At 34.8% G+C, this 27,714-nt stretch overlaps 1 protein-coding gene across 6 annotated transcripts; it reads left to right on the top strand.

Moving 5' to 3' along the window:
• The first annotated feature begins 207 nt into the window (after window positions 1-207).
• MDM1 (Mdm1 nuclear protein) lies at window positions 208-27,714 on the top strand. Of its 6 annotated transcripts, XM_025041044.1 has the most exons (16): window positions 209-376; window positions 1,380-1,494; window positions 4,861-5,240; window positions 6,305-6,439; window positions 10,477-10,644; window positions 11,767-11,870; window positions 11,958-12,057; window positions 17,293-17,322; window positions 17,652-17,827; window positions 18,834-19,139; window positions 19,924-20,036; window positions 20,132-20,241; window positions 23,434-23,686; window positions 25,578-25,637; window positions 26,567-26,629; window positions 26,889-27,710. In XM_025041044.1, exons 1-15 carry the CDS (start codon window positions 359-361, stop codon window positions 26,614-26,616), a joined length of 2,118 nt encoding a protein of 705 aa, XP_024896812.1. In that variant the 5' UTR covers window positions 209-358; the 3' UTR covers window positions 26,617-26,629; window positions 26,889-27,710. The 6 variants fall into 6 exon arrangements, with proteins under 6 accessions (XP_015454053.1, XP_024896812.1, XP_006923780.1 ...); XM_006923718.3 differs by lacking the exon at window positions 26,567-26,629 and having other exon boundaries at window positions 26,889-27,708; XM_015598566.2 differs by lacking the exon at window positions 26,567-26,629 and having other exon boundaries at window positions 25,578-25,664; window positions 26,889-26,990.

Here is a 27,714-nt window from a genome sequence, read left to right as displayed (position 1 = left end):
CTCCCGCGGGGCACCGCCCACTCCGGTTCCGGGAGCCTCATTGGTCGGCCTTCCGCCCGCCATCTCAATTAACCCTCGGGATTTGGCCCGGGAGGCAGGCGTCCCCCTTTCGGGCATTGATTGGTCGAATCTTAATGACGGTGAGCTGTTTCCTGAATATCCATTGGTTCTTAGGCTTAAGTGTGGGCGGAGAAAGACAGCGACGGAGCTCAAGGAAGGGAGCGCGGAATGCGCCGGCGCGTAGTCCAGGACGCCAGGCCGAGGGTTTTGCTAGGGAACTGACTGTTGTTGCCCCGCCCCCTCGGGGCTTTTTGTCTCGTTAACTGTCGCAGTGGCGGGGGCTCCAGCGCCGGGCGACATGCCGGTGCGCTTCAAGGTGAGGCCGGGGTCCCCGGGCCCAAGGCTGATGGGGGGAGCTGTGGCGGGGCGGGAGCGGGGCGCGCGGGCCTCGCCGGCTTTCTGCGCCGCACCCCTCGGCCTCGCAGAGCCTGTCAGCCCCTGATCCTGCCTGCCACGGTCCTGGAGGATGCTCATTTCTTACGTTGCGCCCTCTCTGCTCACACACACTTCCGAGTTACCGTCTCTGATGGTGTTGAGATAGGTTTATTTGGGGAGGCTCAGAGGAGTGGAGATGGAGGGAGAGCACTTTATAATGGGAACTAAGGCGGCTTCAGATTGGGACATCTGTGGCCCATCTCACAGATTAGCATTTAACACTCCTCCCCCCTTAAAACTCTTAAGTGCATATGACTTTTAAAGGCTTGAGAAATGGGGCCTTAACATGGTAAAGACAAGGTATAAGAAATACACATTATTCATAGTCATATTTGTTTAGGGTCCGTTAGAAGTTCAGGTAGCTGGTAGCTGACAGGGTCAGGCACTCTTCAACATAAAGATTGACCACAGCTTTCCACAAGCCCTATCTTAGCCTTTTATCTTAAGGGGTTGTATCCGGAATGGGAAGGGAATTTGTCTTTGTTCACTTGACTTTACAAAATTTCTAAAGGTACTAGGCATAATACATAATGTGTACTCGGTGAGAGTAATTAGGATAATTATAGTGATGAGGATTTACATTGTTACCGTTATTAGACAAGAGTTTAGGCGTTGGAATCAGACAACCAGCAGAAGGGTAGATGTTCTGAGCCTCAGATTCCTGCTAGCATTTGCCTCCAGTGACTGTGAGGATTAAAGGATATAAATGTGTGAACTGCTTAGCACAGGGCTGGGCAAATATTAGCTATCATTAAGGAGCTCTTCTTTGTTTAATGGTCACTCTTAAGTCTTGCAACCCTTTTTAGAGGTTCAGAAATTACTGATACCTAGTTTAAAACAACGTTCATTAATTGCATTGTACTAAATTTGTATTTTTATTACAGGGGCTGAGTGAATACCAGAGGAACTTTCTGTGGAAAAAGTCATATTTGTCAGAGTCCTGTAATTCCTCAGTGGGGCGAAGGTACCCATGGGCTGGACTTAGATCAGATCAGTTAGGTAAGTTGGACAAACTAATAATCATTATAACTTGAATAAACCTTGGGGTAAATTTGCAAAATAATTAAAAAATTGTGAAGCATTGTTTATTTGGCCTGGTCGACTTACTCATTCACTTATTTAACAAATATTTATTGAGGGTTTACTATAGGCCAGGACTTTTCCCAGCTTCTTAGAGATATAGCCTTGAACCAGACAAAGACCCTTAATTATGGGGAAGAGCAGTAAAGAAGTTACTCAACAAATAAGCTAGGAGATTTTAGGTTGTTATATAAAATTGTAGCATGATAGATAGCTTGGTGGAGGGATGGATTGGAAGAAATATGCTTTAGATTTGGTATTTGAGCTGGGACATGAAAGCTAAGAGTAGCTAAGCCTGGGGAGGAGTACTCCCAAGGTATTGAAGACTCCGCTTATTAAGTAAGTTGCCCAAGGTTCACAGCTAGTAAACGACAGAACCATGATTTGAAATCAAGTTTGTATTGTTCAAAACCCATGAGTGCAGAGGCCACATTCTTGTCATCATACATACTTCCTTCCCGTATCCCAGGGAATTCAGAGCCCTGGACCAAGGTTCCCTAGAGCATGGTAGAGAGGAAGAAAGACAGACTGACAGTATTCTACCTATTGCTTAATTCTTCTTCACTAGAGAATAAGATCTCTGAGAGCAGGGCTCTGTTTGTTAATCTTCATCACCTTGTTCCCACCCATTACCTTATACAGGGTCTTGACACACTTTAGTGCTTATTAAAACTAATATCTGAATGAATGAATAAACCTGAGTTTGAATCCACATTATTGGTTTGACCTTGGACAATTGGGGTCTTTCACCAAGTGGGATTTAGGAAGCCCATTGCACAGGATTGCAAGGAGAGAGTAAATGAGATGTTGCCTGTTAAGGGCTAGGTTCATACATATACAGATGAATGTTTGGCGCTTCATATGTGACATTTGTGAGAGTGCCTGATGTTTGGTATATAAGTTCCTCAAATGTTAGGTGTTTGAAGCCAGGAAAATAAAAGGCTTATGAGCGGGGCCCCAAACCTGGGAAATTAGTAAAACGAGAGTGTTTGGAGAACAAAGGGAAGGGTGGGCTAAAGGAGTGGCTCTTTTAGGGCTCCTCTGAAGCATCAGGATCCTTTGCCCAAAGCCTGACTTCAAAGACTGGGCGTCCCTGCTTCTTGGGCATGGTGGTGCTCATAATCCTCTTCAAATGACCAGAAGTTCTGCAAATTTGAGGCTCCATTAGATTAAGAATCCAAAGTAAATCTCAAAGTGTAGATACCCCAATGAAGGCCTAGAGCGGGATATTATGATACTGGGAAATTGGGTAACCAGCTAGTTGCCTCCATGACATTTTAGTTTAGATCAACTGTATTTGAGGGTAGAGGGGAGAGGAAATGAGACCATGGGAGCAAAGCCACTGGAGAATGGTACATTACAAAAGTAGGAATGGTCTAAGGGAGGCATGTTAATGGACAATTTAGGTGAGGGAGAGAGCCAGAGTGAGAACTCTAGGATGTTCAGAAGGGGAGGTGGGAGGCTAGCCAGGTACAACAGCATTGTTACCTAGCAATGGCTGGATGTTCTGTTAATATACTGTATTTTTTTTCCCATAGTGTATTTTTGTTGGTGCTGGGAGAGAAGGGCAGGTCACTTGAAAATCTTCCCCATTCATTTTGCTCTTCTGCCAGAAGCCCCTCTCTGTGTTAAAACAGAGAGAGGTCTAGGGCAGTGGTCTTCAAATTTTTTAGCTTTCATACCCCCTAAAAGAATTTAGAAAGTCTTAGTATCCCTTCACATTTTTAAGTTGATATTTAGTATTTTTGTTTTTTTTAAAGCATATGTATAAAAACATAAGTATAAAAAATCTAAAGATGTGTATTTCTAGTATATGCATATTGTATATGTATTTTACATATATTTTGTTAAAATTTTGGAGCTGCCAATTTAGCTCATTCAATTTATGGTAAATGTTCATTGTAGTTGTAATTGGTAAAGTTTGTCCTCCTCGGCAAATTAATCAAAATAATTTTTTGTGAGAAAAATGGTCTAACTTTTTCAGTCCAAATAAATGTGTTAACATGCATGCTTGCATTTCAAATGATGATACTCTTAGACCTGAATTTTAAATCTAAGATGGGTAGATGGAAAAGGTGTGGAGCTGGATGAAATAAGGTTTTATTCTTTTGTTATTTTTAATCTTTGCCTTCTTTGCTGTCAGATATTCTCCCTCAGGAGTTATGCTTTCTTGAATTGGCTCTTTGTTTTTCCTTCCCACTTATGAAGTTTTGTCCCCCAATTCCATGGGGCTGGTTGAGGGAGATGTCTTTTGTGAACTGGGAAAGTGATTATGAAGGGGGTGGTGGGAAATAAAACTACAGATGGCAGATGCATCTTGTAGGCAGATCAGTGTCAGGAAATAGCACATATGGAAGTTAAGATCTGGAAAATGATTCCTTTAAGCTGCCCATTTCTGTGTACCTCCCTTCCCCCCACAATGTCTTTATGTGCCTCCAGACATATATGCACCCAGTTTGAAGACCACGGATCTAGGGAAGCCTTGTAAGGGTAGGGACGCTGGGTTCAGTGGCCAAAACATCCATGATAGAAGCCAGAGAACTCTGGGTTTTACCTCATGCCACATTTTCTGTCCGTCTTCCCTCTCCTCTTCCCTTCTAGTCTTAATCTTTCTTCCCCACTCTGCACAGTATTCTTTCTATTTAAAGAATGGCCCCAAACTGGGTCAGTATCTTAGTGGCTGCCATTCCACAGAGCTCCTCTTACCTGGGTAGAAGGTTAAGTTTTTTGGACATTTGCTTGCCAGGCAGAAATATAGAGAAATAGTATCTTAGCTCTTGTTAAAAGAGTTCATTCTTTTTAATTCTCAGGAAATCAAACCAAATGTAGAACCAAGATCCAGCGTAATAACATCTCATCCCTTCTCATCTTGGTCTGCTCTGCATAAGAGAAGCTTTGTGACAAGTTCCAAATTTTGACAGTACCAGGGCCCATTGTTTTGTTAAGTAGCACAGGAAAGTAATTAGAAACGGAGGCAGCATGTACTGCCTGGCTTGCCAGGCCCATCACGTTGTGGTCCTAGTGACTTGTGTGAGGATAACTTGAACATTGTGACCCCAATTAAAAATTATTTTATGGTCAAACTTTTAATATTTCTTTAAAGCAAAATTAAAAATTTTATGTTGAAAAACTGTAGTTATTTTATTATCCTGTAATTTGAAGGATATTGTGTGTGTATCTCAACTGAATTTTAAATTCCATTTCTCCTCTCATAGGTATTATTGGAAGTTGTCTTTGTAACTTTATGCTTTGGTAGCTGCTACTTTTGTATACTATATTTTGTAGGAATCACAAAAGAGCCAAGTTTTATTTCAAAAAGAAGAGTCCCTTACCATGATCCACAGATTTCAAAATATCTTGAGTGGAACGGAGCTATCTCAGAGAATGATGTGGTTGTATCACCGGAACCTGAAGCCCCAGAATCAACAGAAGCACCAGAATCACAAGAGGCAGAACAAACAGATGTTAACCAAGAAAGAGTCCTTGCACTAGAAGCCTCCAGGGTGCCCAAGAGAACCAGATCTCACTCTGCAGACTCCAGAGCTGAAGGAGCTTCAGATATTGCGGAAAATAATAAGGATGTAATAGCAAACAATATACCAGTTAATGAAAATGTGGAACTGGAACATTCTGCCAAGCTTCTCTCAGGAAACGTAGATAATAAGGTAAGTATGTTCATTGTATTTTGTTATGAAAGCGTAGAATTCTTTGCAGATTTTATCATTTCAGTAATATTTCATTTTGTGCCTAAAATTTTTCCATTGTTTTCTGTTCTCACGTCTATAGAATAGTTAATAAGAGGTTATTGACTTTAGTTATCATGAATTAGTTGTATTCTTAATAGTCACTTTGTACTGTTATACTAAGGTATCCCTTCATTGGGTGGACAGCCTGCTTCTGGATTTTATTCATCATATATCAGCACCTGAGTCCTAAGGGAGAGATCAAGTTGAGACAGAGAAGGGGAGTAGGCCATTACCTCTGGCAGGGATGGTGAGCTGACTTCTTCCTAGGCTTTTTTCAATTTGTGATTGTATACTAGCAACAAAAAAACAGAATCTCAATTGATGAAATGCAAAAGGAAGGAGGGTTTTGGCTGGATCTCAGAGATCTTGCAGTTCTGCTCTCTTATGTCATAGCTGGCTTGCAGAAGGTTCCTGTGAGCACATAAGCAGAGGCTGCAGGGATCTGTGCAGATATCTTACTGCCTCCCACATTTTTCTCCATCCCACTGTGCTTCTTCCCCATTTCATATTCGCCACTGACTGGAACCACGGAGAGGCACTTAGAAGTGTTGGAGAAGAACCTGTGGCTTGTTGCGAAAGCTGGGGGCATAGGGGAAATCAAGGAAGGTGATGTATAAGTCTGGTGGGCAGGGGAGGGGGCTTTCTTAGAAACAAAGTGTGAATGAGCCAAGGTGCTGTTGACTTTTAGTAATAGATTTAATTATGAATAATTGGTAGGAAGGAACTGAGATGTTGTTAATCTTTTTCTGGGGTGCATAATAACTCCTTGACGGTATTAAGAAAGGAATTTTAAATAGTTTGACAATTTAAAAGGGAGATTAACAATTTAAAAAAGTTGGTTATACAACAACGTGTATGTAGTTATAGGTACACTTAAAAATTTGTTAAGAAGGTGAATTTCATGTTATGTATTTTTACCACAGTAAAAAAAAGTTTGAATAGAAATTTTTAATGACTTTGAGTGGGATTTTTTTCCCTAACAGTTGGATAGACTTCTGCAGAAGAAAGCTGGATTGACTGTTGTTCCTTCACATAATGTCTTGAGAAATTCTGAATACCAAAGGCAGTTTGTTTGGAAAACCCCTAAAGAAACTGCTCCAGTTTTTGCAGCCAATCAGGTAGTTTAATGGATGTAATACATTTTTGAATATCGTTATCTAAACTAGTCATGCAGATATACATAGAACTAATTGCTGAAAGAAATTAGATACTCAAGCAGGCCTGGAGGTAGGTTCTAGAAAGTTAGAATTAGAGTCTTGCTAAAGTCATCCTATTACTTGTGATTTATAGTAGTAATATTATACTGTCCTAGGCTACTGATGATCATTGTTGCCAGATCCATCACATATACTAAATATGAGACAGGGTAAAGAAAACGGGGGGACAGGTAAGTTTTTGCATACTGTGAGTTTTTTATGTATTAAAAAATTATTAAATTGGTTTCTCCTAAAATGTGTTTAGTTGACTAATGTATTACGTGTTTTCTGTTTTCTAACTGCTTTGGATATTTTTTTTAATATCTACAAAATACATTGAAAGGAACATAAGATATATACTTTTGTCCTTGTATCAAATGAGCAGTAATAGGAACTGACATATATTTAACTATATATTTAACTATGTAATATTCGAAAGCTATAATGATAACTAAATCTGATATTAGATTTTATTGTACCCTTGCACAATTTCAGTATTGGACTACCATGACTAAAAAATCCTCTGTTTTACAACTATCCTCCTCTAGACAGTTCTTAGGCTCTTAACTCTCATTTATGTTCTTAAACATACTCCTTGGCCTACGTAAGAAATACTTCCATTTAAAATATCCCCAGAGGCCATGACAGCTTAGATTTTTGTTTCTCCTGATCTTTGCGTTTTTCTTTATAAGCATACACACACATACATATGCACATGACACGTATACACCTTCACACACCCTCACATTCATTTCTCCTGTATCTCAACATTCACTATATTACCCCTAAGGACTAGGAGAATAATTAGATTCAGCAAGGCAAGATCATCAGTCATCTTATACTCAGATGGCAATACCAGTGATTCTAAAAATTGTGGAAGCTTTGGGCTTACTCGTTATTCAGCTTTTTTAAAAACTGAAATTTATGTAACATTTTAGGAACATATAAAATAACTAAGTAGTGATACATATCCTTTATGAACCTATTAAATAGAATCAGTACTTCTTTTGCTGGCTTACAAGTATTCTTGGATAGTAAGTGTACCTACGATATTCTTATGACCTAAAAATTGGGAATTCTTCAGTTTTCATAGAGTATTTCAACTTTAAGATAGAGCTGATTCAAATTAAAGCCCCTTTGACAACTTTTACATATTTCGGTGAAAGTATTGTATAGAAAGGTTCTTTTTATAGGATCAGAAGTATGATATAAAATAAATCACTAGCAATACCTTCACTGGTAGTCTTATTGCTTTCGTTAGTGAGGATTTCAAAGAAATTTTTGGGGGAAACAAATGCTTTTTGTTGGTTCAAAGCATATCAGTTTCAGGGTCTGTAGATTGAAGGGTTCTGTGGCAGAAACTTTGAATCCTTACTGTTGGGGAACCTGTAAAGGAGCTGTTCAGTTTATTTTACCAGATACCCATTTTCTGAAAGAATGTCTTAATATGTAAAAGAATCGAAGCAATTTTTGGTAGAAAAGTACTCGAATTATACCTTTTGGATTTTATCTGTATGAAGATGTACTCTTCATAGTTATAAAGCAATAATGTACCTTATTTGAGCACCATCTTTTTTCATTTGCTTTCCTTGTAATCAGTAGTAATGTACCATAAAATGGAAATAATATTTTGAAATATTAAGGATAAAAGGAAACACTTAAAAATAGAATAATAATTATCTGAATTTTTCCTTACTTTAATCTAAAAATAAGCAAGCAGAGAAACAAAAACTGAACACATGAACATACCAGATATTCAAAATGTTATTTTCTGTTGTTGCATGAAGAAAAAAATTCTTGTCAAGGAGGGGAAAAAACCTGTAGAGCTGACAACAGAGTTGCCTTGTAAAGCTAATGTTTGTGTTCATATTATTAAAATGTGCCTATTCTACTAATCTCATTACCAAACTGGGAGAGGGGTAGGGAACTTTGGAAAGAAAAGATAATGGTTCATTATTTCTTTTGGCTTAAGCATTATTTGACTACAATAACTATTATTCAGAACATAATAGTAATGAGTTTAGAAAGTTGACCTTTGGATTTTTTCTAGCTTTATTGAAGTATAATTGACAAGTAAAAATTATATATTTACATGTACAGTGTGATGTTTTGATATATGTATACATTATGAATGATTACCACAATCAAGCTAATTAACATATCTCACCTCACATAGTTCCTTTCTTTTCTTTTCTTTTTTTTTATGGTGAGAACACTTAAGATTTACCCTTACTTAGTGAATTTCAAGTATACAGTACAGTATTAACTATAGTCACCATGCTGTACTTTGGATCTCCAGAATTTATTTGCCTGCATAACTGAAACTGTACCCTTTGACCATCTATCTCTCCATTACCCCGACCCATTAGCCCCTGGCAACCACCATTCTATTCAGCTTCTATGAGGTCGACTTTTTTAGATTCCACATAAAGTGAAATCATGCAGTATTTATCTTTCTGTGCCTGGCTTATTTCACTTAGCAAGTGTTCTCCAGGTTCATCCATCCATGTTGTTGCAAATGACAGGGTTTTCTTCTTTTTTAATAATGCTGAATATTATTCTAGTGTGTGTGTGTGTGTGTGTGTGTGTGTGTGTGTACTCGCACCACATTTTCTTTATCTATTCATCCATAGATGGACACTTAGATTCATTCCATATCTTGGCTACTGTGAATAATGCTGCAGTGAACATGGGAGTGCAGCTATCATTTCGAGATACAGATTTCATTTCCTTTGGAAATATACCCAGAAATGGGATTTCTGAATCATATGGTTCTGTTTTTAATTTTTTGAGGAACCTCTGTGCTTTTTCCATAATGGTTCTAACAATTTACATTTCCACCAACCGTATACAGGGGTTCCCTTTTTTCCATAGCCTTGCCAACACTTGTTATCTTTTCTAATTTTGATAATAGCCATTCCAACAGATGTGAGGTGATTATCTTGTTGTGTTTTTGATTTACATTTTTCTGATGATTAATGATGTTGATTATCTGTTTGTGTATTTGCTGGCCATTTTATGTCTTCTTTGGAAAAATGTTTATTCAATTCCTCTGCCTATTTTTAATTGGATTGTTGTTTTTCTCTTGTATGAGTTCCTTATTATTTTGAATGTAAATTCCTTATTGAATATATGGTTTGCAGATATTTTCTCCCATTTCAGAGGTTGCCTTTTTATTTTGTTAATGGTTTCCTTTGCTATACAGAAGCTTTTTAGTTTGATTTTGTCCCATTTATTTATATTTGCTTTTGTTGCCTTTGTTTTTGGTGTCACATCCAAAAAATCGTTGCCAACACCGGTGTCAAAGAGTTTATCCTCCTGTGTTTTCTTCTAGGAGTCTTATGATTTCAGGTATTAGACATTCAGAGTTTTAATTCATTTTGAGATGATTTTTGTATATGGTGTAAGACTGTGGCTCAGTTTCATTCTTTTGCATGTGGCTGTTCAGTTTTCCAAACACCATTTATTAAAGAGATTGTCCTCTCCACATTGTATATTCTTGGCTCCTTTGTCATAAATTAATTGGCCATACGTGCATAGGTTTATATCTGGACTCTCTATTCTGTTCTTTTGATCTGTGTGTCTGTTTTTATGCCTCTGCTCATTTTTAAATTGTGTTGTTTTCTTGCTATTGAGTTCTTTACATATTTTGAACATTGACCCCTTATGAGATCTATGGTTTGCATATATTTTCTCCCATTGCATGGGTTGTCTTATCACTCTGTCGATTGTTTTCTTTACTCTACAGAAACTTTTTAGTTTGATGCAGTCCCATTTGTTATTTTTGCTTTTGTTGCCCTTTGGATGTTAATTGGTCATGTGAAGTAAAATTACAGTTATATATAATTTTGCCTTTTTATATCTTATTCAACTTTATATTTGAGATTTTTAAGTAATTGGAAAACTAAGTTCTGTGTTTAACCCACAAAAAACTAAACTACAGTAATTTTCGTTTGAAGGTTTTCCACAATAAAAGCAAATTTGTTCCACAATTCAAAGGTAACTCAATCATCCATGAAACTGAATATAAAAGAAATTTCAAGGGTTTATCTCCAGCGAAAGAACCAAAATTAAGAAATGGTTTGAAAGAGAACGGACATTTTGAAACAATATCTCCTGAAAAGAAGGTATTTGTTAATTCTTTAAACAAAACAAAATCCTCAATTTAGATTTTACTCATTTTCTTTCATTTACCACTGCTTGAGATTTTTGTTTTTTATTAGCGCATTAATTCATTTGTTCATTAAATGCCAAATATTCATTGAGCACCTAGTAGGAACTGGACACTGGTTAAGTACTTAGAATACAATGATAACCACACTAAGCCCTAAGCAGCTCTTGGGCTAGTGGGGAGATAAAGATATAAAAAACTAAATATAATACAGTGTGATGAATGCTTAGCAAATATAGTAGGTAAGTCTGCTCTAATATCAAATGATTGATATTACAGTAATGTGAGCTCCAGGGTAACAGTAGTGACAGAAACACTAAAGTATTTTAAATCAAATAATGGAAATCAAACATGAACACACATACGCACATGTATGTTAAACCAAAGTTTTAGCATGTCAAATCATAGTATAATTCACATGATTTACCTTAGGATATACAAACACCTGCTTCTGTGTGAAATTATAGCTATTTAAGTTACAATTTCAGGTTAAAATTATTGTAAATTATAAGTAAATATAAGTCCTATTTTTTAATCTCCTGGAATGTCATACCTGATATTTTATGGGTTCTAAAAATAGAAATTATGACTAAAAGTAAAATGTTATATATATTTTTGGACCTATGATGTTCTTAGAGAGAGAAAAGAGTTGTTATTTAGTAAATCAAAGTGGTAAGTTATTCATTGGGACCTTACATTAATTACTGTAACACAATTAAATGCAAATTTAGAATATCAAGGGCAAATGTAAGATCAATGTTCAGTAGGTAGTAACATGAAGTTTATTTAGATGTTTATTTGTTAATTAAAAAATGTTTTCCTAGCAAGGATCTAAAATTTTTGTCGTTAGAAAACGAACCTATATCTTGAGCTATACTTCAAAAAGCTAACTGGATATACTAGTTTCAAAACTCGCTTGTTGATTTCTTGTGATTTCCATGTTATCTTTAATTGTTAAAGCTTACTTCTACAAACAGAATTGTAATACAGTGTCCAAGTATACTTTATAACAGTTATGCTTTCACTTTAATGTATAAAATATTTTAAGCATAAAAAGATTAAATTATTTTCATTTTAGTGTAATAAGATAGATGATCCTTTAAAATTAGAAGCAGAGATGGAATCAAAAGACTTAAACCAGCCTAAAAAGAAGCTCACTTCATGGAGACATCAAAGGCTTGGGTATGTATTTTATAAGATAAAAAGCATAGTATTTAGATGATTGACATGTTGAAATAGTTTAATTTACTCTCATTTCATTTCCGTTAGGAAGGTGAATTCTGAATATAGAGCAAAGTTTCTGAGCCCAGCCCAGTATTTATATAAAGCTGGGGCTTGGACACATGTGAAGGAAAACATACCAAATCAGGTGAGTTCAGTAAGCCCCCATTTTCTTTGAGCCTATGTCAGTTTAATTTCACAATAAGTTTAATTTAGTAATAGAGACTACAATTTAAAGATGTATAATACAATAATAGCATTAAAAGTATCAGGAATTTAAAGTTGTATGTATTAGGATATAATTTATCAGTGTGTTTACTTTTTAAAAATACTAGAGATTATTTAAAATATTAGAGATGAATATTTATTATAGTCTTTAAAGTTAAAAATTTTTTTACAATCAATATTTGGATGTATTAATAAAGTCAGTTTTTAGAATTGTAGCATGATAGATTTGATTATTTTATAACATCCTGACATCCACCCTCACAACTGAAGATTAGTTAATTTTCATGGTTAGTTTGTCTGACAGTAGTATCCCCTGTCAATGTGTACTTTTACAGTCTGTAAGTACAAGGAAGGAGTGGCCTGTGCTGATGGAAGTTTGAGTTACAGTGTTGGGACACCCTGACTATATGGGGGAAATTCAGAGGATCCTAAAGAAAGGTTTGAGGGAAAGGGTAATCCTAGTGTTTAGTACTAGCTTCTTATAGTCAAAGGATAAACAGTGGAGCTTATTTGGCAATTGTATAATTAGCATCTTTTAAACTACATCTTTATGGTTTTCTGTCTTTTCTGTGTGGATTAGCTAAATTAAAGCAGTTTAGATTAGACATCAGTAAACATTCCCTCCCCTTAACATTGTAAAGAGAGGGATAACTTGGATGGAGAATGAATATTTTATTTAGCTCCATACTTAAAACCATGGCTAACAATTACATGTAATCAGCTTCTGGGCGAAGTTGTTGGCACTTTGGGCTGTTGCTCTTTGCACCAGCAGATCTCAGACCTATGTCCTGGTGACTCCTGTGCTCCTAAACTCAGGAGGTTACTTGATTTCTTCCTCCGTGGCTGCTCTTGGTCCTCTCTACTTTCCTACTTGAGCATGGCTCAGAGGCAATATATGCAGAGTAAGAGACAAAGCTCGAAGCTGTCCTAGATTGGGGCAAAATTTTGGGGCAAAATTCAAGTTATAAATGTGAACATTAAAAGTAGCCATGATGGAAGAAAGGAATTGAGTCAGCTAAACTTCTGAGCAGTTTATGACCATGCCAGACCTTGGCAAGGAGCTCTGTGTCTGAAGAGTCTGATGGGGAATGAGGAAAAGTGGAGGTAAAGAACAGGGTACAGATTGTGGCCATGGAGGGCTAGTGTGGCCAATAAATGGGTGTCAGCCACGAGCCTGTCCTGTTTAGGTGCTTCACTAGGTTCGTTCACTAGAAGCTCCTTGTTTTGGAAAAATTCTCTCTCAGTCTCTGAGACTTCTTTAAACTAAGGTGAGTTGATATTTAGATCCCATATCTAAACATTTGATGGACTGACAGGATTGTCATATCTGAAGTTATGATAAGGTGACAATCCTTATCCTCCTCTGATAGAAGAGGACATTTTTGTTGTTGTTAAGACCTGTCTTCAAGATTTTCTGTTATATCTTGGTGATATGACTTTTGGGCGTTTGTTTTATTAATGCTATTGGTGATTATAAATATTCAAAGCAGTGGTATGGTTTGCCATGACTTCAAAATAATTCAAAAAGTAAATTGAAGTTAGAAAAGAATAAGAACTTTTAGTAAAGAGGTCAGCGATCACTGATAATGATAACAGTTTTAGTTGACCTGGATCATAGACATTTAATATGGGCTATGTTTTACTTAAGTCTTAGATTTTTTTTTTCTGGAAGACATTTACTGCATGTTGCTACTTATGAAGTCTCTAAATATAAGGTATTCCCCCACTTTCCCATTCCTAACATTTTGTGAAGGATTATTATTCACACTCTTCAACTGAAGTTGGATATCAATGACTTTGTTATCAGAATTAACTCATTTTTCGAGTCATGTTAGAGTTTTCTCACGACTTTTCATCTTCATTTCATTCTATGTTGTTTGAGATACTGTACTTTGAAAATCTATAGTCTAGTTACTGGGTATTTTATCCTAAGTCCCAGGTACCTAGTTATATAACACTAGGGTGGTTGGTTTTATTTGTCCAGTGGTTGTATATTTCTTATCTCCATAATATAATCACTGGCATTATTGCTTTTTAAATGCTCACTTAAAGGATTGTTTTAAATATAATCAGCAATTACAATTGTTAGGTCCCATCCTCAGACTAATTACTGAATCTGTGTTAAATTTCTTTTTTTTCATAATTGTTAGATAATCTAATCAAACTATACTGGTTGAAGTAATTAAAATTTTTTTTCAGTTACAGTTGACATACAGTATTATATTAGTTTCAGCTGTACAACATAGTAATTAGACATTATGTACCTTATCTACTGATCATCCTGTTAGGTGTAGTACCTATCTGATGCCATACAGTTATTATATTACAATATTATAGACTATATTCCCTATGCTACTGTACTTTATATCCTGGTGACTATTTTTGTAATTGGCAATTTGTACTTCTTAATCCCTTTCACCTTTTTCACCCATCCCCACAACCTTCCTCCCATCTGGTGACCATCAGTTTTTTCTCTGGGTAGTTTTTTTCTAATGCGTCTTTCACAAATAGGACTTTATTTCAAGATAAAGTTCCACATTTAAGAAACGTTCTGTAATTTGACAGACATTGGAAGGACTACTAGGCATAAGATGACTCCTCATTTTAGGGGGTTGATTTTTGAGAAAAATGAGTTTTTCTATCTCCAACCCCCATTTTCTGAGTTTTTTCTATCCCCAACCCCCATTTTCTGCATATACATTTTAAATGATTTAATTTTCTTAATTTGGGAAAAGAAATTCATAAATGAAAACATTCTACTTGTAGTGCTTATTATATAATATAATCTGATGACATTACTTTACCTGGAAAGAGGTATGTGTGTTCTTTTGAGTTTAGGGTAGTTTATATCCTTTTTAATGGCTCTGGTTGTGGGCTGTAGGGATCGCTCTTAATGTTGAGTTCATACTGTCAATTTGTTTTACTCTTTCTAGTGGAACACCTTACTTTGGGAGATATAAACCTCCTAATTTTTCATCTTAGTGTAGGATTATAGAAATTTAAAATTATGTATTTGTAAAACACCATTAGAACTAAGATTATTAATAAAAATTGCTGATAAAGTAAATTTAAAATATTGTTTTGAACGTCATTATAAAACTGAGTAAACCAAAGTTTTACAGTATTTCTGTATCTCCTTTTCCTCCTGCAAAAGTTGATGTCAGTTAAAACTGGATCACTGGCATGTGGAGGGGTTATTTGTTTTTCTTGTCATTTATAAAACAGTAAGGTGCTTCCACATGGATAGAATGCAGTCTCCTTCACTGTTCCTTTCCACTCCACCCTACGTGCAGTACAGGACTGATAGACCTCCCTTTTGAACTTATATCTCATTTGTTTATTACGGTATAGACCATACCAATATTATGATAATAATTTATCATAGAGGAAGTCTGCCTCCTCTACCAAACTGTGAGCACATTGAATCAGGGACTTTCTTGCTTATCTTTGGCTACCAGCCTTCTAGCTCAGGCCTCCTAGCACTTAGTCCACCCTCAGAACAGTGTTTAAATGCTACATTCTTCCTCATCTCAAGGAATTCATAGGTTAATGGGGGAGAATGAAATTCCAGTAGGATAAATTAAGTACTAATGGATATATACAAGAAGGACTTTAAGAACACAAAGGAAGAAGCAATGCTAGGGCTTACAGATTTTGTCATTGTAGGTGGTGGAGTAGCTATGAAACATTTGAAACATAGGAGTATGTGTTAGAAATAAAACCTGGATTATAGCAGGGCACTTTAAACAAGGTTCCTGTGCATTCAGGATACTTTGGTTAGTAGTTCGAGTCAACTCATGTGTCTCAGTTCTACCTGTTAAATTAAAAAAGCACTATAGGAAATCCTTATCTAATATTGTTGGTAGGTTCTGTGACTTTAAGCAAAAACTCATATAATGAAACCAGTTTTACCATAGGCTAATTGATATAAACAAGAGTTACATTCTTATGGCATCTCATCATGTTATAATGAAACGGCATAGAAAGAAATATTAGTTGAGAACTTACTGTACTCTAAGTTTCTTTAAAGTATAGGAGTTGACAGAAATAATAAATGAACATGGTTCAATTTTTTTGGCAGTGAAGAAAACAATATTTTGAATTATCCTTTAGGAATGTTCCAGGTTTGGTCCATTAGAGAAGTTTATATGGTTTCTTATTGCCATGGTGGATGCTGTCCTTTGCTTTGGCTAATTCTCTAGAGTTGTAGCACTTTTTCTTTGCATTCAATAGTGTCTTAAGGAGCTGAGGACATGTTTCTCCAATTGCTTTTGCAATGCCAAGTTTCAGGATTTGCTTTTTTGCCTTTATGTGAAAGAAAAAAAATTTTAGCAGTGTCCACATATCTTTTTAATGCTAATATTCCATCTTTATGATAGGAAAAAAAATTATAGATTTTTTTGAGAATAAAGATTATCTTATTTAAATTTTTCGGTTTGTAACGTTACTTTAGACAGAATTTTTCGGTTTGTAACGTTTGTATCGTTACTTTAGACAGAATTTTAAGATGCAGTGTAATTTTTTTTAGGGAAGCCAGCAGGTGGCAGTATGATGCATAAAATGAAAGTTTCAAATGAGTGTAGAAGGCTCCATTTCACATGAAAATATGTTATTTGCATATTAGAAAATTCAAATCACTTTATAGTTCATCAGAACATTTTTTTTTGTATTCTATCACTGTTGACTGTATTACAATTATTATTTTGTGGGATTAAAAATTACCATGTATTTAATACATTTTTTAAAATTCGAGGTTTTGCTGATTCCAAGAAATGTTGAGGAATCTGGAAGGGAATGCCTCGTGACTCTCTCAGTGGGGGCTTCTATACTAGTAGCAGCTATATATAAAACCGGGAAAGTAAGACTGGGCCTAGGGATTTCTGACCTGCCAGTAATCTTCCAGAGGTAAGGAAATAGGAATAGTAATTAGGTTACCTGTCACGGATACCATCCCAGCTATGCAATAACATGTCTGGTTTTCAAATAATATTAAGATGTCTTGGTTACTGAATTAAATATTACTAAAATACTAAAAAATTTGATTGACAAGTTTGGTATATGTTTAGAAGGAATAATAAGGTATTTCATTGATTCCATTAATATTCAGTTATGGCATTAACCTGTCATTAAGTGTGTTTTTGTATTCCTCCCCTAGGGTTCTCTAAATGCCATGTGGTATGCGGAGGTTGGTTGCTTTTGAGTTTTTAAAAAACTAATAATGCATAGAGTACTTGTGTAATTTCAGTTGAAATAAATAGGCATCAGTATTTTTCTTAGTTGCTACATATTTCTTCCTGCCTGCTGGCCTGAAATAAAATAACTGCATTGTGCATTAGCTTGACTGTTTTAATTTCTGCTTTAAAATGCACAGTTTGATGAATGTATGTGGCTATTTTTGCCTTCATTTCTCCTTAGTCTCTGGCTGTATGTGTGCAATGTCTTTGATAAGCTACTTGGTGATATTTGCAAAGGAGCGTTTACAGTAATACGTGATGTCTTACCTCTCCTTTATAGGTTAAAGAACTCCGAGAGAAGGCTGAGTTTTATAGGAAACGAGTTCAGGGAACACATTTTTCTCGGGACCATCTGAATCAGATTCTGTCTGATAAAAACTTCTGTTGGGATGTCTCCTCCACCACAAGCTCAGAAGGAACCATTAGTAGCAACATTAGAGCATTGGATCTTGCTGGGTAAGATGTTCTTTGTGTATGGTGAAAAGGAATGTTGTAGCTTATGTAGATCATGGAATTATGTAGGAAAATGACATGACACTCAAAATTTGTCTTCTAGTCAAATGGAGATATGCCAGCATTTATTATATTTCATTATTTTTAGTTTATTTTTTGAAAGCTATACATACTTGATTTACACAATTATGTGTAAAATAATACATAATATAATTCTGGAAGACTGGATTTTACAATATCTTTGTTAATTAAAAATAGAAAAGGATGATCATACAGTAGCTGTAAAAGAACTTTAAAAGTAAGCTATTAGTACATATCCATTATCATTCATTCATAATTTTCATGGTTATTGTGGAATTTAGGTCTTGCTTCTGTGGGAGAATTCTCTGCTGTTATGGATTTTAAAGTGAACACCATTTGACTATAAGAGAAATAGCACACTGATTTGTAGCAAATAAAAGTTTTTTGATACAGTATATTAATATAGTCATACATACCAAATTGAACTGTAAATTCTAATTATGTGGCATCTGATTAAGAAGTTCATCACTAAATCAATTTAACAATGTCTGGAAAAGATGATCTAAAGTATAAAATTTGAATCAGCTTACTAGATCCATAAGTACCCTTGAGTTTGTGCACAAACTAATTGAGTAACTGAACAAGTTAAACCTGGGGGCGAGGGTACAAGTTTATGTGCATAAATGCCAGTTTAGGGGATACATATGAATTTTGTCAGTAGTGGAGCAGGCGTGTGTGTGTGTGAAGGTAGTAAGAAGAGATAAATAGATTTTATTTTGGAGTATTTTAATAGAAACTCCAGATCATAACTTTTATTATTCTGTAAATTGAACTTTTAATTAGATTTCTTCATTGTCTGGGCAAGGCAATATCTGTGGAAAACACACAGTTGTAAACAATGGAAGGGAATGATGGACTCATTAAAATTAATATCAACTAGAAACCACAAACTGTTCAAACTTAAAATAAAACTTATTTTGTTATGCAGAGATCCTACAAGCCATAAGACTTTGCAGAAATGTCCTACAAAACTAGAAGAAAAAAGACCAGTCTTGGAAGAACAGCTCCAGAAAAATACCACAGAGAACTTGGGCGTGTCAGATGCTCCCATCATACCTGTTAGGAGGCGTCTGGCTTGGGATGCAGAGAACACCAATGAAGACATACAGAAACCGCCAAAGGAAGAAGAAGAGGAAAGGGAAGAGGAAAGGGAAAAGGACAGACAGGTTTATGTGGGAGAGTTAGAGAAGTTGGAAGTACATGAAAAATCTAAGGCAGACAAGATAAAAGAAGGGTGAGAATTTTGAATTAATCAGTATATAGCAGCATTATTGTACATGGTTAATATGTATTTTGTTTTGTCACTAAGTATAGTGGTTTATGCTTTTGGTTTTATGACTAATAAAGAGATTTTACTTTAATGTTACTAAGTAGGCATTCTGTATGGTTTCTAATTTGATTCAGTCTGGTATTTGAATCATCACTAATTGGTAATTGAATACTTGAACACTCAGCTACTTGGGGAGAAGTAGTCAGTGTTATTTTCATTTATATCTTGCTAATTATAATTTGCTATATTTGTAAATGTGTCTAGAAGACTGACTTTCTTTATGATTTAAGGAAAATGGCTGATATTCTTTAATACCAGTTGGTTATACCAAAGAAGAAAGAAAAGATAATGTTTTCTAATATTAAAATAAGTGATTTTGGCAAATAGCTAATTCCTGTTGTATGCAGATTTCTTTGGGGAATGATTCTCTACATCTACATTGATAATGGTGCTTTTTGTCCATAGTCCAAATCCCTTATCACACGTTCATGAGTTTTGCAGTTATTATGGGACTTAGGCCCTGATTTAATGGACGAATCCTCTGCTCTGTTGTTGCTGACTTGCAGTGACCTTCCCTCTTTTCCAATATTCAGTCACTCTTACGTGTATATGGATTTGTTTATGTTTTCAGAAACAAAATGGCCTTATTTTAAAAGTTTCATACTTTATTATTGCATAAAGGTGGCAAACTGTTTTTGATAATACTTCCTGGAGAAAATGCATCATAATAGATTATTTTAATTTGTAGGTCGGATTCTTCTTCTGTATCCTCAGGAAAAGGAGGCAGGCTTCCCACTCCGAAGCTGAGAGAACGTGGTGGAATCCAAAGGACTCATCATGATCTTACCACTCCAGCTGTTGGTAATAGGCAAACACTGTGCAGTTCTTATTTAACCTGCTGTTTCTACATGAAAGTTTAGTTTAATTGAGACTTACCATCTCGGGCATTTTTCCAGGTGGTGCTGTTTTAGTGTCTCCCTCTAAAGTGAAGCCTCCGGTCCCAGAACAGAGGAAAAGAATGTCCTCTCAGGATGGTTTAGAAACTTCAAAGAGTGATTTTAGAAAGGTAAATATTTATATTTTTGGGAAAAACATTTCTTTAGGAAATGATTATTTTAGTCATATGTAATAAATGAATGATAGGTTCAGAATTTAGAAAATTTTGTGTTTCATGTGTAGAGACAATGCCGTTATCATACTTTCAGTAAGGCAGAAACATTGAATTGTTTTTTTCTGATTGGCTGCCAAATGGTGGGGCAGAATTTGGCTCCAGGCAGTCTATCCTCAGAGCCCACATTTTTAACCCCCGAACAATACTGTCTCTCAAAACTTTAGAGTAGCAGTCTCATGGTATTGTTTTAATTGTCAAGTACCATTTATACATTTTTATAAATGATATTTAAAACCCAGTGTCATTCATTCATTCATTCATTCAGATGTTTTCTATCCATTTACACACATGAGGTAATGATAGTAAAAATAGACATGGTATATGATCTTATGGAACTTATAGAACTTAAATTAAAACTAATAAGAATTTCAAAGATGTGTATAGTACTGTTCTGGAAGGAAGTGACCTTGTCCTGGAAGTCAGGAAGCTTTTCGGAAGTCATAATTTAGTTGAGATAGAGAGGAAGAGAAAGAGTTACTCAGGTAAAAAGGGTGAGGACACATGCGCCAAGATCCTGTGGAGAGGAAGAATGCAAGGTTGTAAGAAACAGACCAGTGTAGTGTGTGGCAGGAAGCAGGTACAAGATGAGGCTGGAAAAGATAGCAATGTTGAGAATTTCTATCATCATCTCAAAAGCAATGGCAACCCATTGAAATATTTTAAGGACCTTCTGACTGCCATGGAAGACAAGAATAGACTATGGATACCTGTAAAAGGCCACTGCAGTAATCTAGGTAGGAGATGTTGATAGCTTGGACTAAGGTGGGTGGGCAGAGATAGAAATGGATGGAATTGAAGAATTGTGTAAGGGAAACAATGTCAAGGCTTGGTGTTCGGTTAGATAAAGGGGACAAGAAACCATGAATGCCTTATAGGTTTCTGGCTTGCCCAAAAGGATTGATAGGGAGTGCTATTCACTGAGTAAGAGAACTCTGGACAGGAGGTGGCTTTGAGAGGAGTATCAGGAGTTCATTTTCATTCACTCAATTTAGCATTTAATGTGCTCTTACTATGTGCCAGGCACTGGTCTAGGATTTGGGGATTCATTGGTAACCAAAACAAAATCCCTGTCTTTGTGGAGCTTATATTTTCATTGAGAGAAATAGACAAATAATTTTTGAGAAAGACAATTTCGGGTAGTAGTAAGTGCTGTGAATTAAAACCACAAATGACTTCCAAGTGGGGATGAGGCTGCTTTACTTTGGGCCATCAGGACAGGCACCTTTGAGGAGGTGACATTTGATCTAAGACCTGACTAATGAGGGAGGTGCCCACACAGAGATCTGGGGCACAGATTGTTTTCCAAGTAGAAAGAACAGCAGCATAAGTGTACAACAGTGAGAGTTCTTAAAGAAAGTGAAAAGGCCGGTGTGACTGGCGGAGCCTGGAGAGGGAAGAACAGAGAGTAGGCAATGAGGTTGGAAAAGGGAGGCTGAGTAAGGATTGGGATGTTATTCTCATGGCACTGGGAAGCCCTTGGAGGATTTGAAGCAACAAAGCAATTATAAATCTCTGATTTACATGGTAAATAAAATCACTCACTGCTCATTGGAGAATGGACTGTACTTGGAGAGAGTGGAAGCAGTGAGGCCAGTAAGGCTTTAAGCTCAAAAATAGATCACAAAATAAGTTAAATTAAACCTGGGAACCCTCTGTGTTAAAAGTTTTCTACAGATTTCATTCAGGTCTTTTTAACAATAGTACAACCAATTCAACAGAGATCTCAAATTCTGTATGTGTATGTAGAAAAAGAAAAAATCAGAACAATTGTCCTAAGTGATACTTAAAAAGGGAAGCAAGAGAAAGATTTGTGGGTTTTATCTTAAATCTTGATTTTAAAATATGGTCGTTGGATAAGACCCGAGACCATCTTCACTTTGAAGCAATAAGCTCTTTAATTGCAGAAAATTATGCCTAAGGTCAGAAAGCAGTGTTTTGAATATTGCATTGATAAATTCAAAGTTAATAACTAAAAGCAACAATTATAAGTAATCAGGAAAGTGTGGGACTATTATTTGATTTTACTGGTTTATAGTCTCAAAAAGTAAGACTATATACAGGGACTTTTAGGGTAGTGATACATTATTATTGTGGAAAATAAAAAATACCACAATAAAAAAGAAAAATGATGTCACACCTACTATCAAGGACTTACACTTGAATTTTTGAATTATTTAGGTATATAGTGTATTCATTTGTTATGCTGTAGATAAGACTTTATAATCTATTTTTCTCACTTAGCAATGTATTGTAAACATTTCTATATTATTAAATATCATTTCTTTCAAATTTTTAATAACAACGTGATACACAATCTATAGTTATACCATTGTTTTTTTTTTAAATGGGGAATAACAGTTGTTTTAATCAGATGCTTATTTTGAAATCTATTTTTCAAAACTACATGCCTATTGCTATTTCTTAATTTTTCTATTTTGAAATTCATTCTTTAGCTACATTTTTGTTCATATTTTTATTATCCCCTCTTGTGTAAATACTCCCCAAGTATTATTGTGATGTCAAAGAACACAAAATTTAAAGGCTTTTGCTCTGTTTTTCCACCTCCTCCCAATGCTCCCAACAACATTGTAGTGCCAATTTTTCTATATCGTTGCCAGCTCTGGGTATTATACTTTTTAAAAAAAGTAATCTTTGTAATTTAGGAAGTGAAAAATTAGTGTCTCATTGCTTTTATTTTGAAATTATTTGATTATAAGTGAGGTAGAATATGTTTGCCACTTGTATTTTGTGTGAATATGAATTGCTTATACATATCATTTTTCTTTTTAATTAGATTTGTCTTTTATTATGTTAAAGAAATACTTATGTAGCAGTGATAATTCATCATAAGTCATACAAATTATATGTTTTTCTCATTTGATTTTTTTTAATGATTATATATGTATTTTATATAGCTAAATATGTTTATATTGGTTGTTAGGCTTATAAAATCTCCATATAGAAATTATATAAAGTTTCCCCATACTTTCTCCTACTGCTTTTATGATACTTTTTTGTGTTTAAATCTTTGGTTTATTTGTATATGTACACATGCATATGTATCTTTTTTTTTTTTCTTTCATTTAGAAAGAAAGTCGTGCTGTAGCTCTCCTGACTTCTCCAGCTGCTGGTATAAAAACAATTGATCCCCTACCTTTGAGGGAAGATTCTGAAACCAATAACCCCAAATTTGCTGAGGCAACTCTTCCAGTTTCAAAAATTCCAGAATATTCAACAAACACTCCTGTACAGTCTCCTTCTCCACCCTGTCCTTCTTCCTACTGGCATCCCTCTCGCCGAATTCAGGGCTCTCTGAGAGATCCAGAATTTCAGCATAATGGTAATTATTGTGGTTTTAATTTTTTGTCTTTTAAAATGACAATCTTATACTGAGAGGTACAAAGGCTATAAGTATGTACTATATGTTAATAAATGATGTTATTTAGTTTTTTAGTTAATGTAATCTCTTTAAATAGGAGAAAATCTCATCTTTGGAACAGTTAGTTGTGCTATACCCAAGTTCACTTTTGTATAAATGAGATGTCTCTCAAATTCTTTCCCATAAACCTATAGGCAATGTGCTAGATGCCAGTAGCACCCCTTTTTGAAGACAACCAAAAATGTCTTCAGACATTGCCAAATGTTGCCTGGATGTATAATTCAAGGTTATACATAAATTATTTTCCTTTAGTTTTATTAAGCATTACTCTGCTCTTTTCTAGCTTTCACTTTTAATGTTAAGGAGTCTGATGCTCTTTTTATTTTTGATCTTTTGTATGTTGCCTTTTTTTTTTTTCCTGGAAGCTTTTGAGATCTTTTCTTTATACCTAATGCTCTAAAATTTTACAATAACTCTCTTTTTAATCATTTTGCTAGTACTCAGTAGACCTTTTCAGTCCGGAAACTTGGTTCTCACTTCTGGGAAATTTTCTTGAATTATTTTGTCAGTAATTTCTTCTTCTCCACTTTGTTTCCTTCTTTTCTGGCACTCCCATTCTTCAGATGTTGGACATGTTGACCGTGATTTTATTTTCTTATCTTACCTCTCCTATTTGCCATCTCTGTTTATTTTAATTTGAAAGGGTTACTAAATTTTATCTTTTACCTTTTCTTTTTAGTTTAAAAAAATAATTTTGCTATATTTTTAATTTCTAAGAATTTTTTTAACACTGCATATTCCTTTTATACAACATCCTGTTTTTTCCCCCCTTCTTTCAAAAAGTAGTATTATCTCTATTTAAAAAAAAAAAAAATTTTATTATGGTGACGTTGGTTAACGAAATCCAGTAAGTTTCAGGTGTACAATTTAGCAGTAAGGCATATTTATCTATATTGCATTGTATGGCATCCTGTTTTTATTTCATGAATGGCATGTTTTATCTCTTTCGAACATAAATGATATATATAATATCCCTGTTTTGAATCTGGTACCTTTGTCCTCAGTTGAACCTGGTGTCCTTTAGTCAGAGTAGCTTTGATAAACCTTTAGAGACAAAACTTCCATTCCTGTTGTGAAAGAGGGGCAGTTACCCACCAGTGCAAATTTAAAGAAGGATCTGGCAGTCTGTTTGTAAAAAGACTTTAAACCACTTTCCTGATCCTGTCTTACATTCACTCCAACTTTCAGTACTACTCAGTACTCCCAAACGCTGAGCCATTAGGGGAACAAAGTGGCTGCTTCTTGGTATCCCTCCCCTGCTTGAGGATTCACCCTGCTTCCATATGATAATAACACACTCACTACCCTTTCATTTGATTTCCATTTTCCAAAATTTTGTTGCTGTGTTCCTGTCTCCCATTTTCTTTCCTATGGGTTTTTGTCATTTTTATAAATGTATGCATTCTATCTACCATCTTTAAACGGAAACCTACTACATTCTTTTAAGGTTAGAATAGATCAACATTATCATTGAGAAGAAGGTTACCCATTGTTTTTTTACGTATTTGTTAATAATAAGCACATTATAAATTAATGAATGGCCCTTTAATAGTAATTATTAAATATTTAAAATTAATAGGATTTTTGACAGCCTTCTTTTACTAAGGGTTTACTATAAATGGATATACTTTTGAGTACCTTTGAAAGATAATTTCTGTCTTTTTTAAAAAATTAATTAATTTTTTTGTGGTGCATTGGTTAACGAAATCTGGTAAGTTTCAGCTGTACATTTTAAGTCAAGCATATATATATTTATATTGTGTGTTCACCTCCTATCTGCCTTTCTTTTAAGTGGGAAAAGCAAAGAAGAACAATTTCCAGTTACCTCAGCATGAAGCCTTTAATGACGAAGGTATTTCCATAGTGAAATAACATAAAAGTATGAAGTTTTATTATATGGTAGTTTATAATAGTATAATGATCTTATAATTGATTAGCACTATATACTTTACAAAGTACTTCCACAGATGTTATTTCATTGGGTCTTTGAAATCTTTTGAGGGGGGTGAAATTATCCCCATTTTATAAGTGAATAAACTAGAACCTAAAGCCTTGGAAAATCTTTTCTAGGGCAAACAGATGATAAGAGATTGTGCCTCACATCACACTAAGTTTAATACTCTTTCTTTTTTACCCCCTGTCCAGGTGTGGGTTCAGGAATTTGGCCTAGCATTATATCAGTCATTTGTTCTAAATGCCTATACTTGCCAATTTTCAACTCAAAAAAATATATGATTATGGAAAATGAACTTTTTTTCTCCTGTTTCCATTCTGACAATCCATTTGCTTCAAATAGTGGCATGAAGAATTTTGAATCTTGATGTGAACAATGAAATTACGATTTTAATTCCTCCTTAGAAATATGACATTACTGAAGTAAAAATTTTGAATTTGAAAGTAAATTTGAATTAATATCTATGTATTTTAAGTTCATGCACATTAAAGGTTTTTTTCTCTTAGCAAGTTTGAGACTTTTTTCAGAATTTAGTGAGCTAGGAAAGTTTTTGTTTTAAAATGCAAATATTTTGACAATTTGAATCCAGTTCTGTTTTCTTTTTAATGGAAGAACAGTGTTTACAAGTGATCTTATAATAGATTTGTGTACTCAGAACAAGGAATTTCAGCAATAAAGGGCAGCATATTAAAATTGAATATTATTTCTACATATTAAGTGAGATTATTTTAGAAATGTGATGTAAATACCATGTTAAGTTATGGCATTTTATTTTTACAAAGTTTTAAAAAGCTTTTTGCTCAGAACAGCTGTGCTTTTTAAAGTAGGACAAGACAGTATGATGATGAAGTATTTCCAAGTAATACTGAACTCATGAGCTGTGTGTTGAGGTAATGGCATTGTGGGATTTCAAGAAGGAAACAGAATGCTTATTTAACATTAAAATGTTTGATTTCTGAATATTGTAAACTTGGAAAATTACTGTGAGCTATCCTGAAAAATTAATATCTTATATTTCAATAGATTACTTTTTTCTGTCAGAGTCAACATTGACATTACAAAGCTTGATGCTTTTTCTTTTGTTAATGGTATAAAACAATATTTTTAGAAGAGATATTTTTCATACTGACTATAATTCTTTCATTGCAGATGAGGACAGATTATCTGAGATTTCTGCTCGCTCTGCAGCTTCTAGTCTCCGAGCTTTTCAAACTCTGGCACGAGCTCAGAAAAGGAAGGAGAATTTCTGGGGCAAAACATAATTAAAGATAAACCTAGTTGAGTTGCTTTTATCTAGGGAACCTTTGGCACAGTTTTTCTTTATTGCTTTACTCTGTTAAGACTTTTCAAGTTTTGGATTTTTTTCTAACGTTTCTTATTAAAAAGAATTATTTGATTTTCAATAGCTAATTTAGTTTACTTGGAAAATTTTAACACAGGTTCATACAAATTTAACTTTTAAATAATTCTTTTTACATTCATCCCAAAGTAGAAAGACTTAGACTATGTAGTTCTTCACATGTTCTACCTTTGTATTAGGTGTCAGGGATAGCTGGTAGAATTGCGAATTTCACCTGTCCAGAGAATATTCTAAAAAGTGAGGAAAGTGAAGTAAACATTAAGATCCAAGTGAGAAGTATATATTTCCCTAAAATTGGTTCTATGTAGCTTTATAATTGTAGATATCATAAAATGAACTTTTTGTTCCTTTAACTTTTTCTTTAGTGTTTTTTTTAGTACCTTCTGTATGTGATTACAGTGTTAAGATAATTTTATTTTAGATCGAAAATGCCAGCTGTATATATTTTTATTATTTATGTGACAAAGTTTGCTGAGAGAATATGTATTTTTTGATCTTTGTGTGTATTCTATTTGTATAAGGACTGGCTTATATTTGAATAATGTCGAAATTTCAAAAAATTATTTGTATAATGGAGAACTAAAACTTTGTAGTTTTATTTTATTTCAAAATAAA

The sequence above is a fragment of the Pteropus alecto genome, unplaced genomic scaffold, assembly GCF_000325575.1.
Source record: "Pteropus alecto unplaced genomic scaffold, ASM32557v1 scaffold76, whole genome shotgun sequence".
In the NCBI taxonomy this organism is placed as follows: Eukaryota; Metazoa; Chordata; class Mammalia; order Chiroptera; family Pteropodidae; genus Pteropus; species Pteropus alecto.
This window is presented reverse-complemented; position numbering and strand designations above follow the sequence as displayed.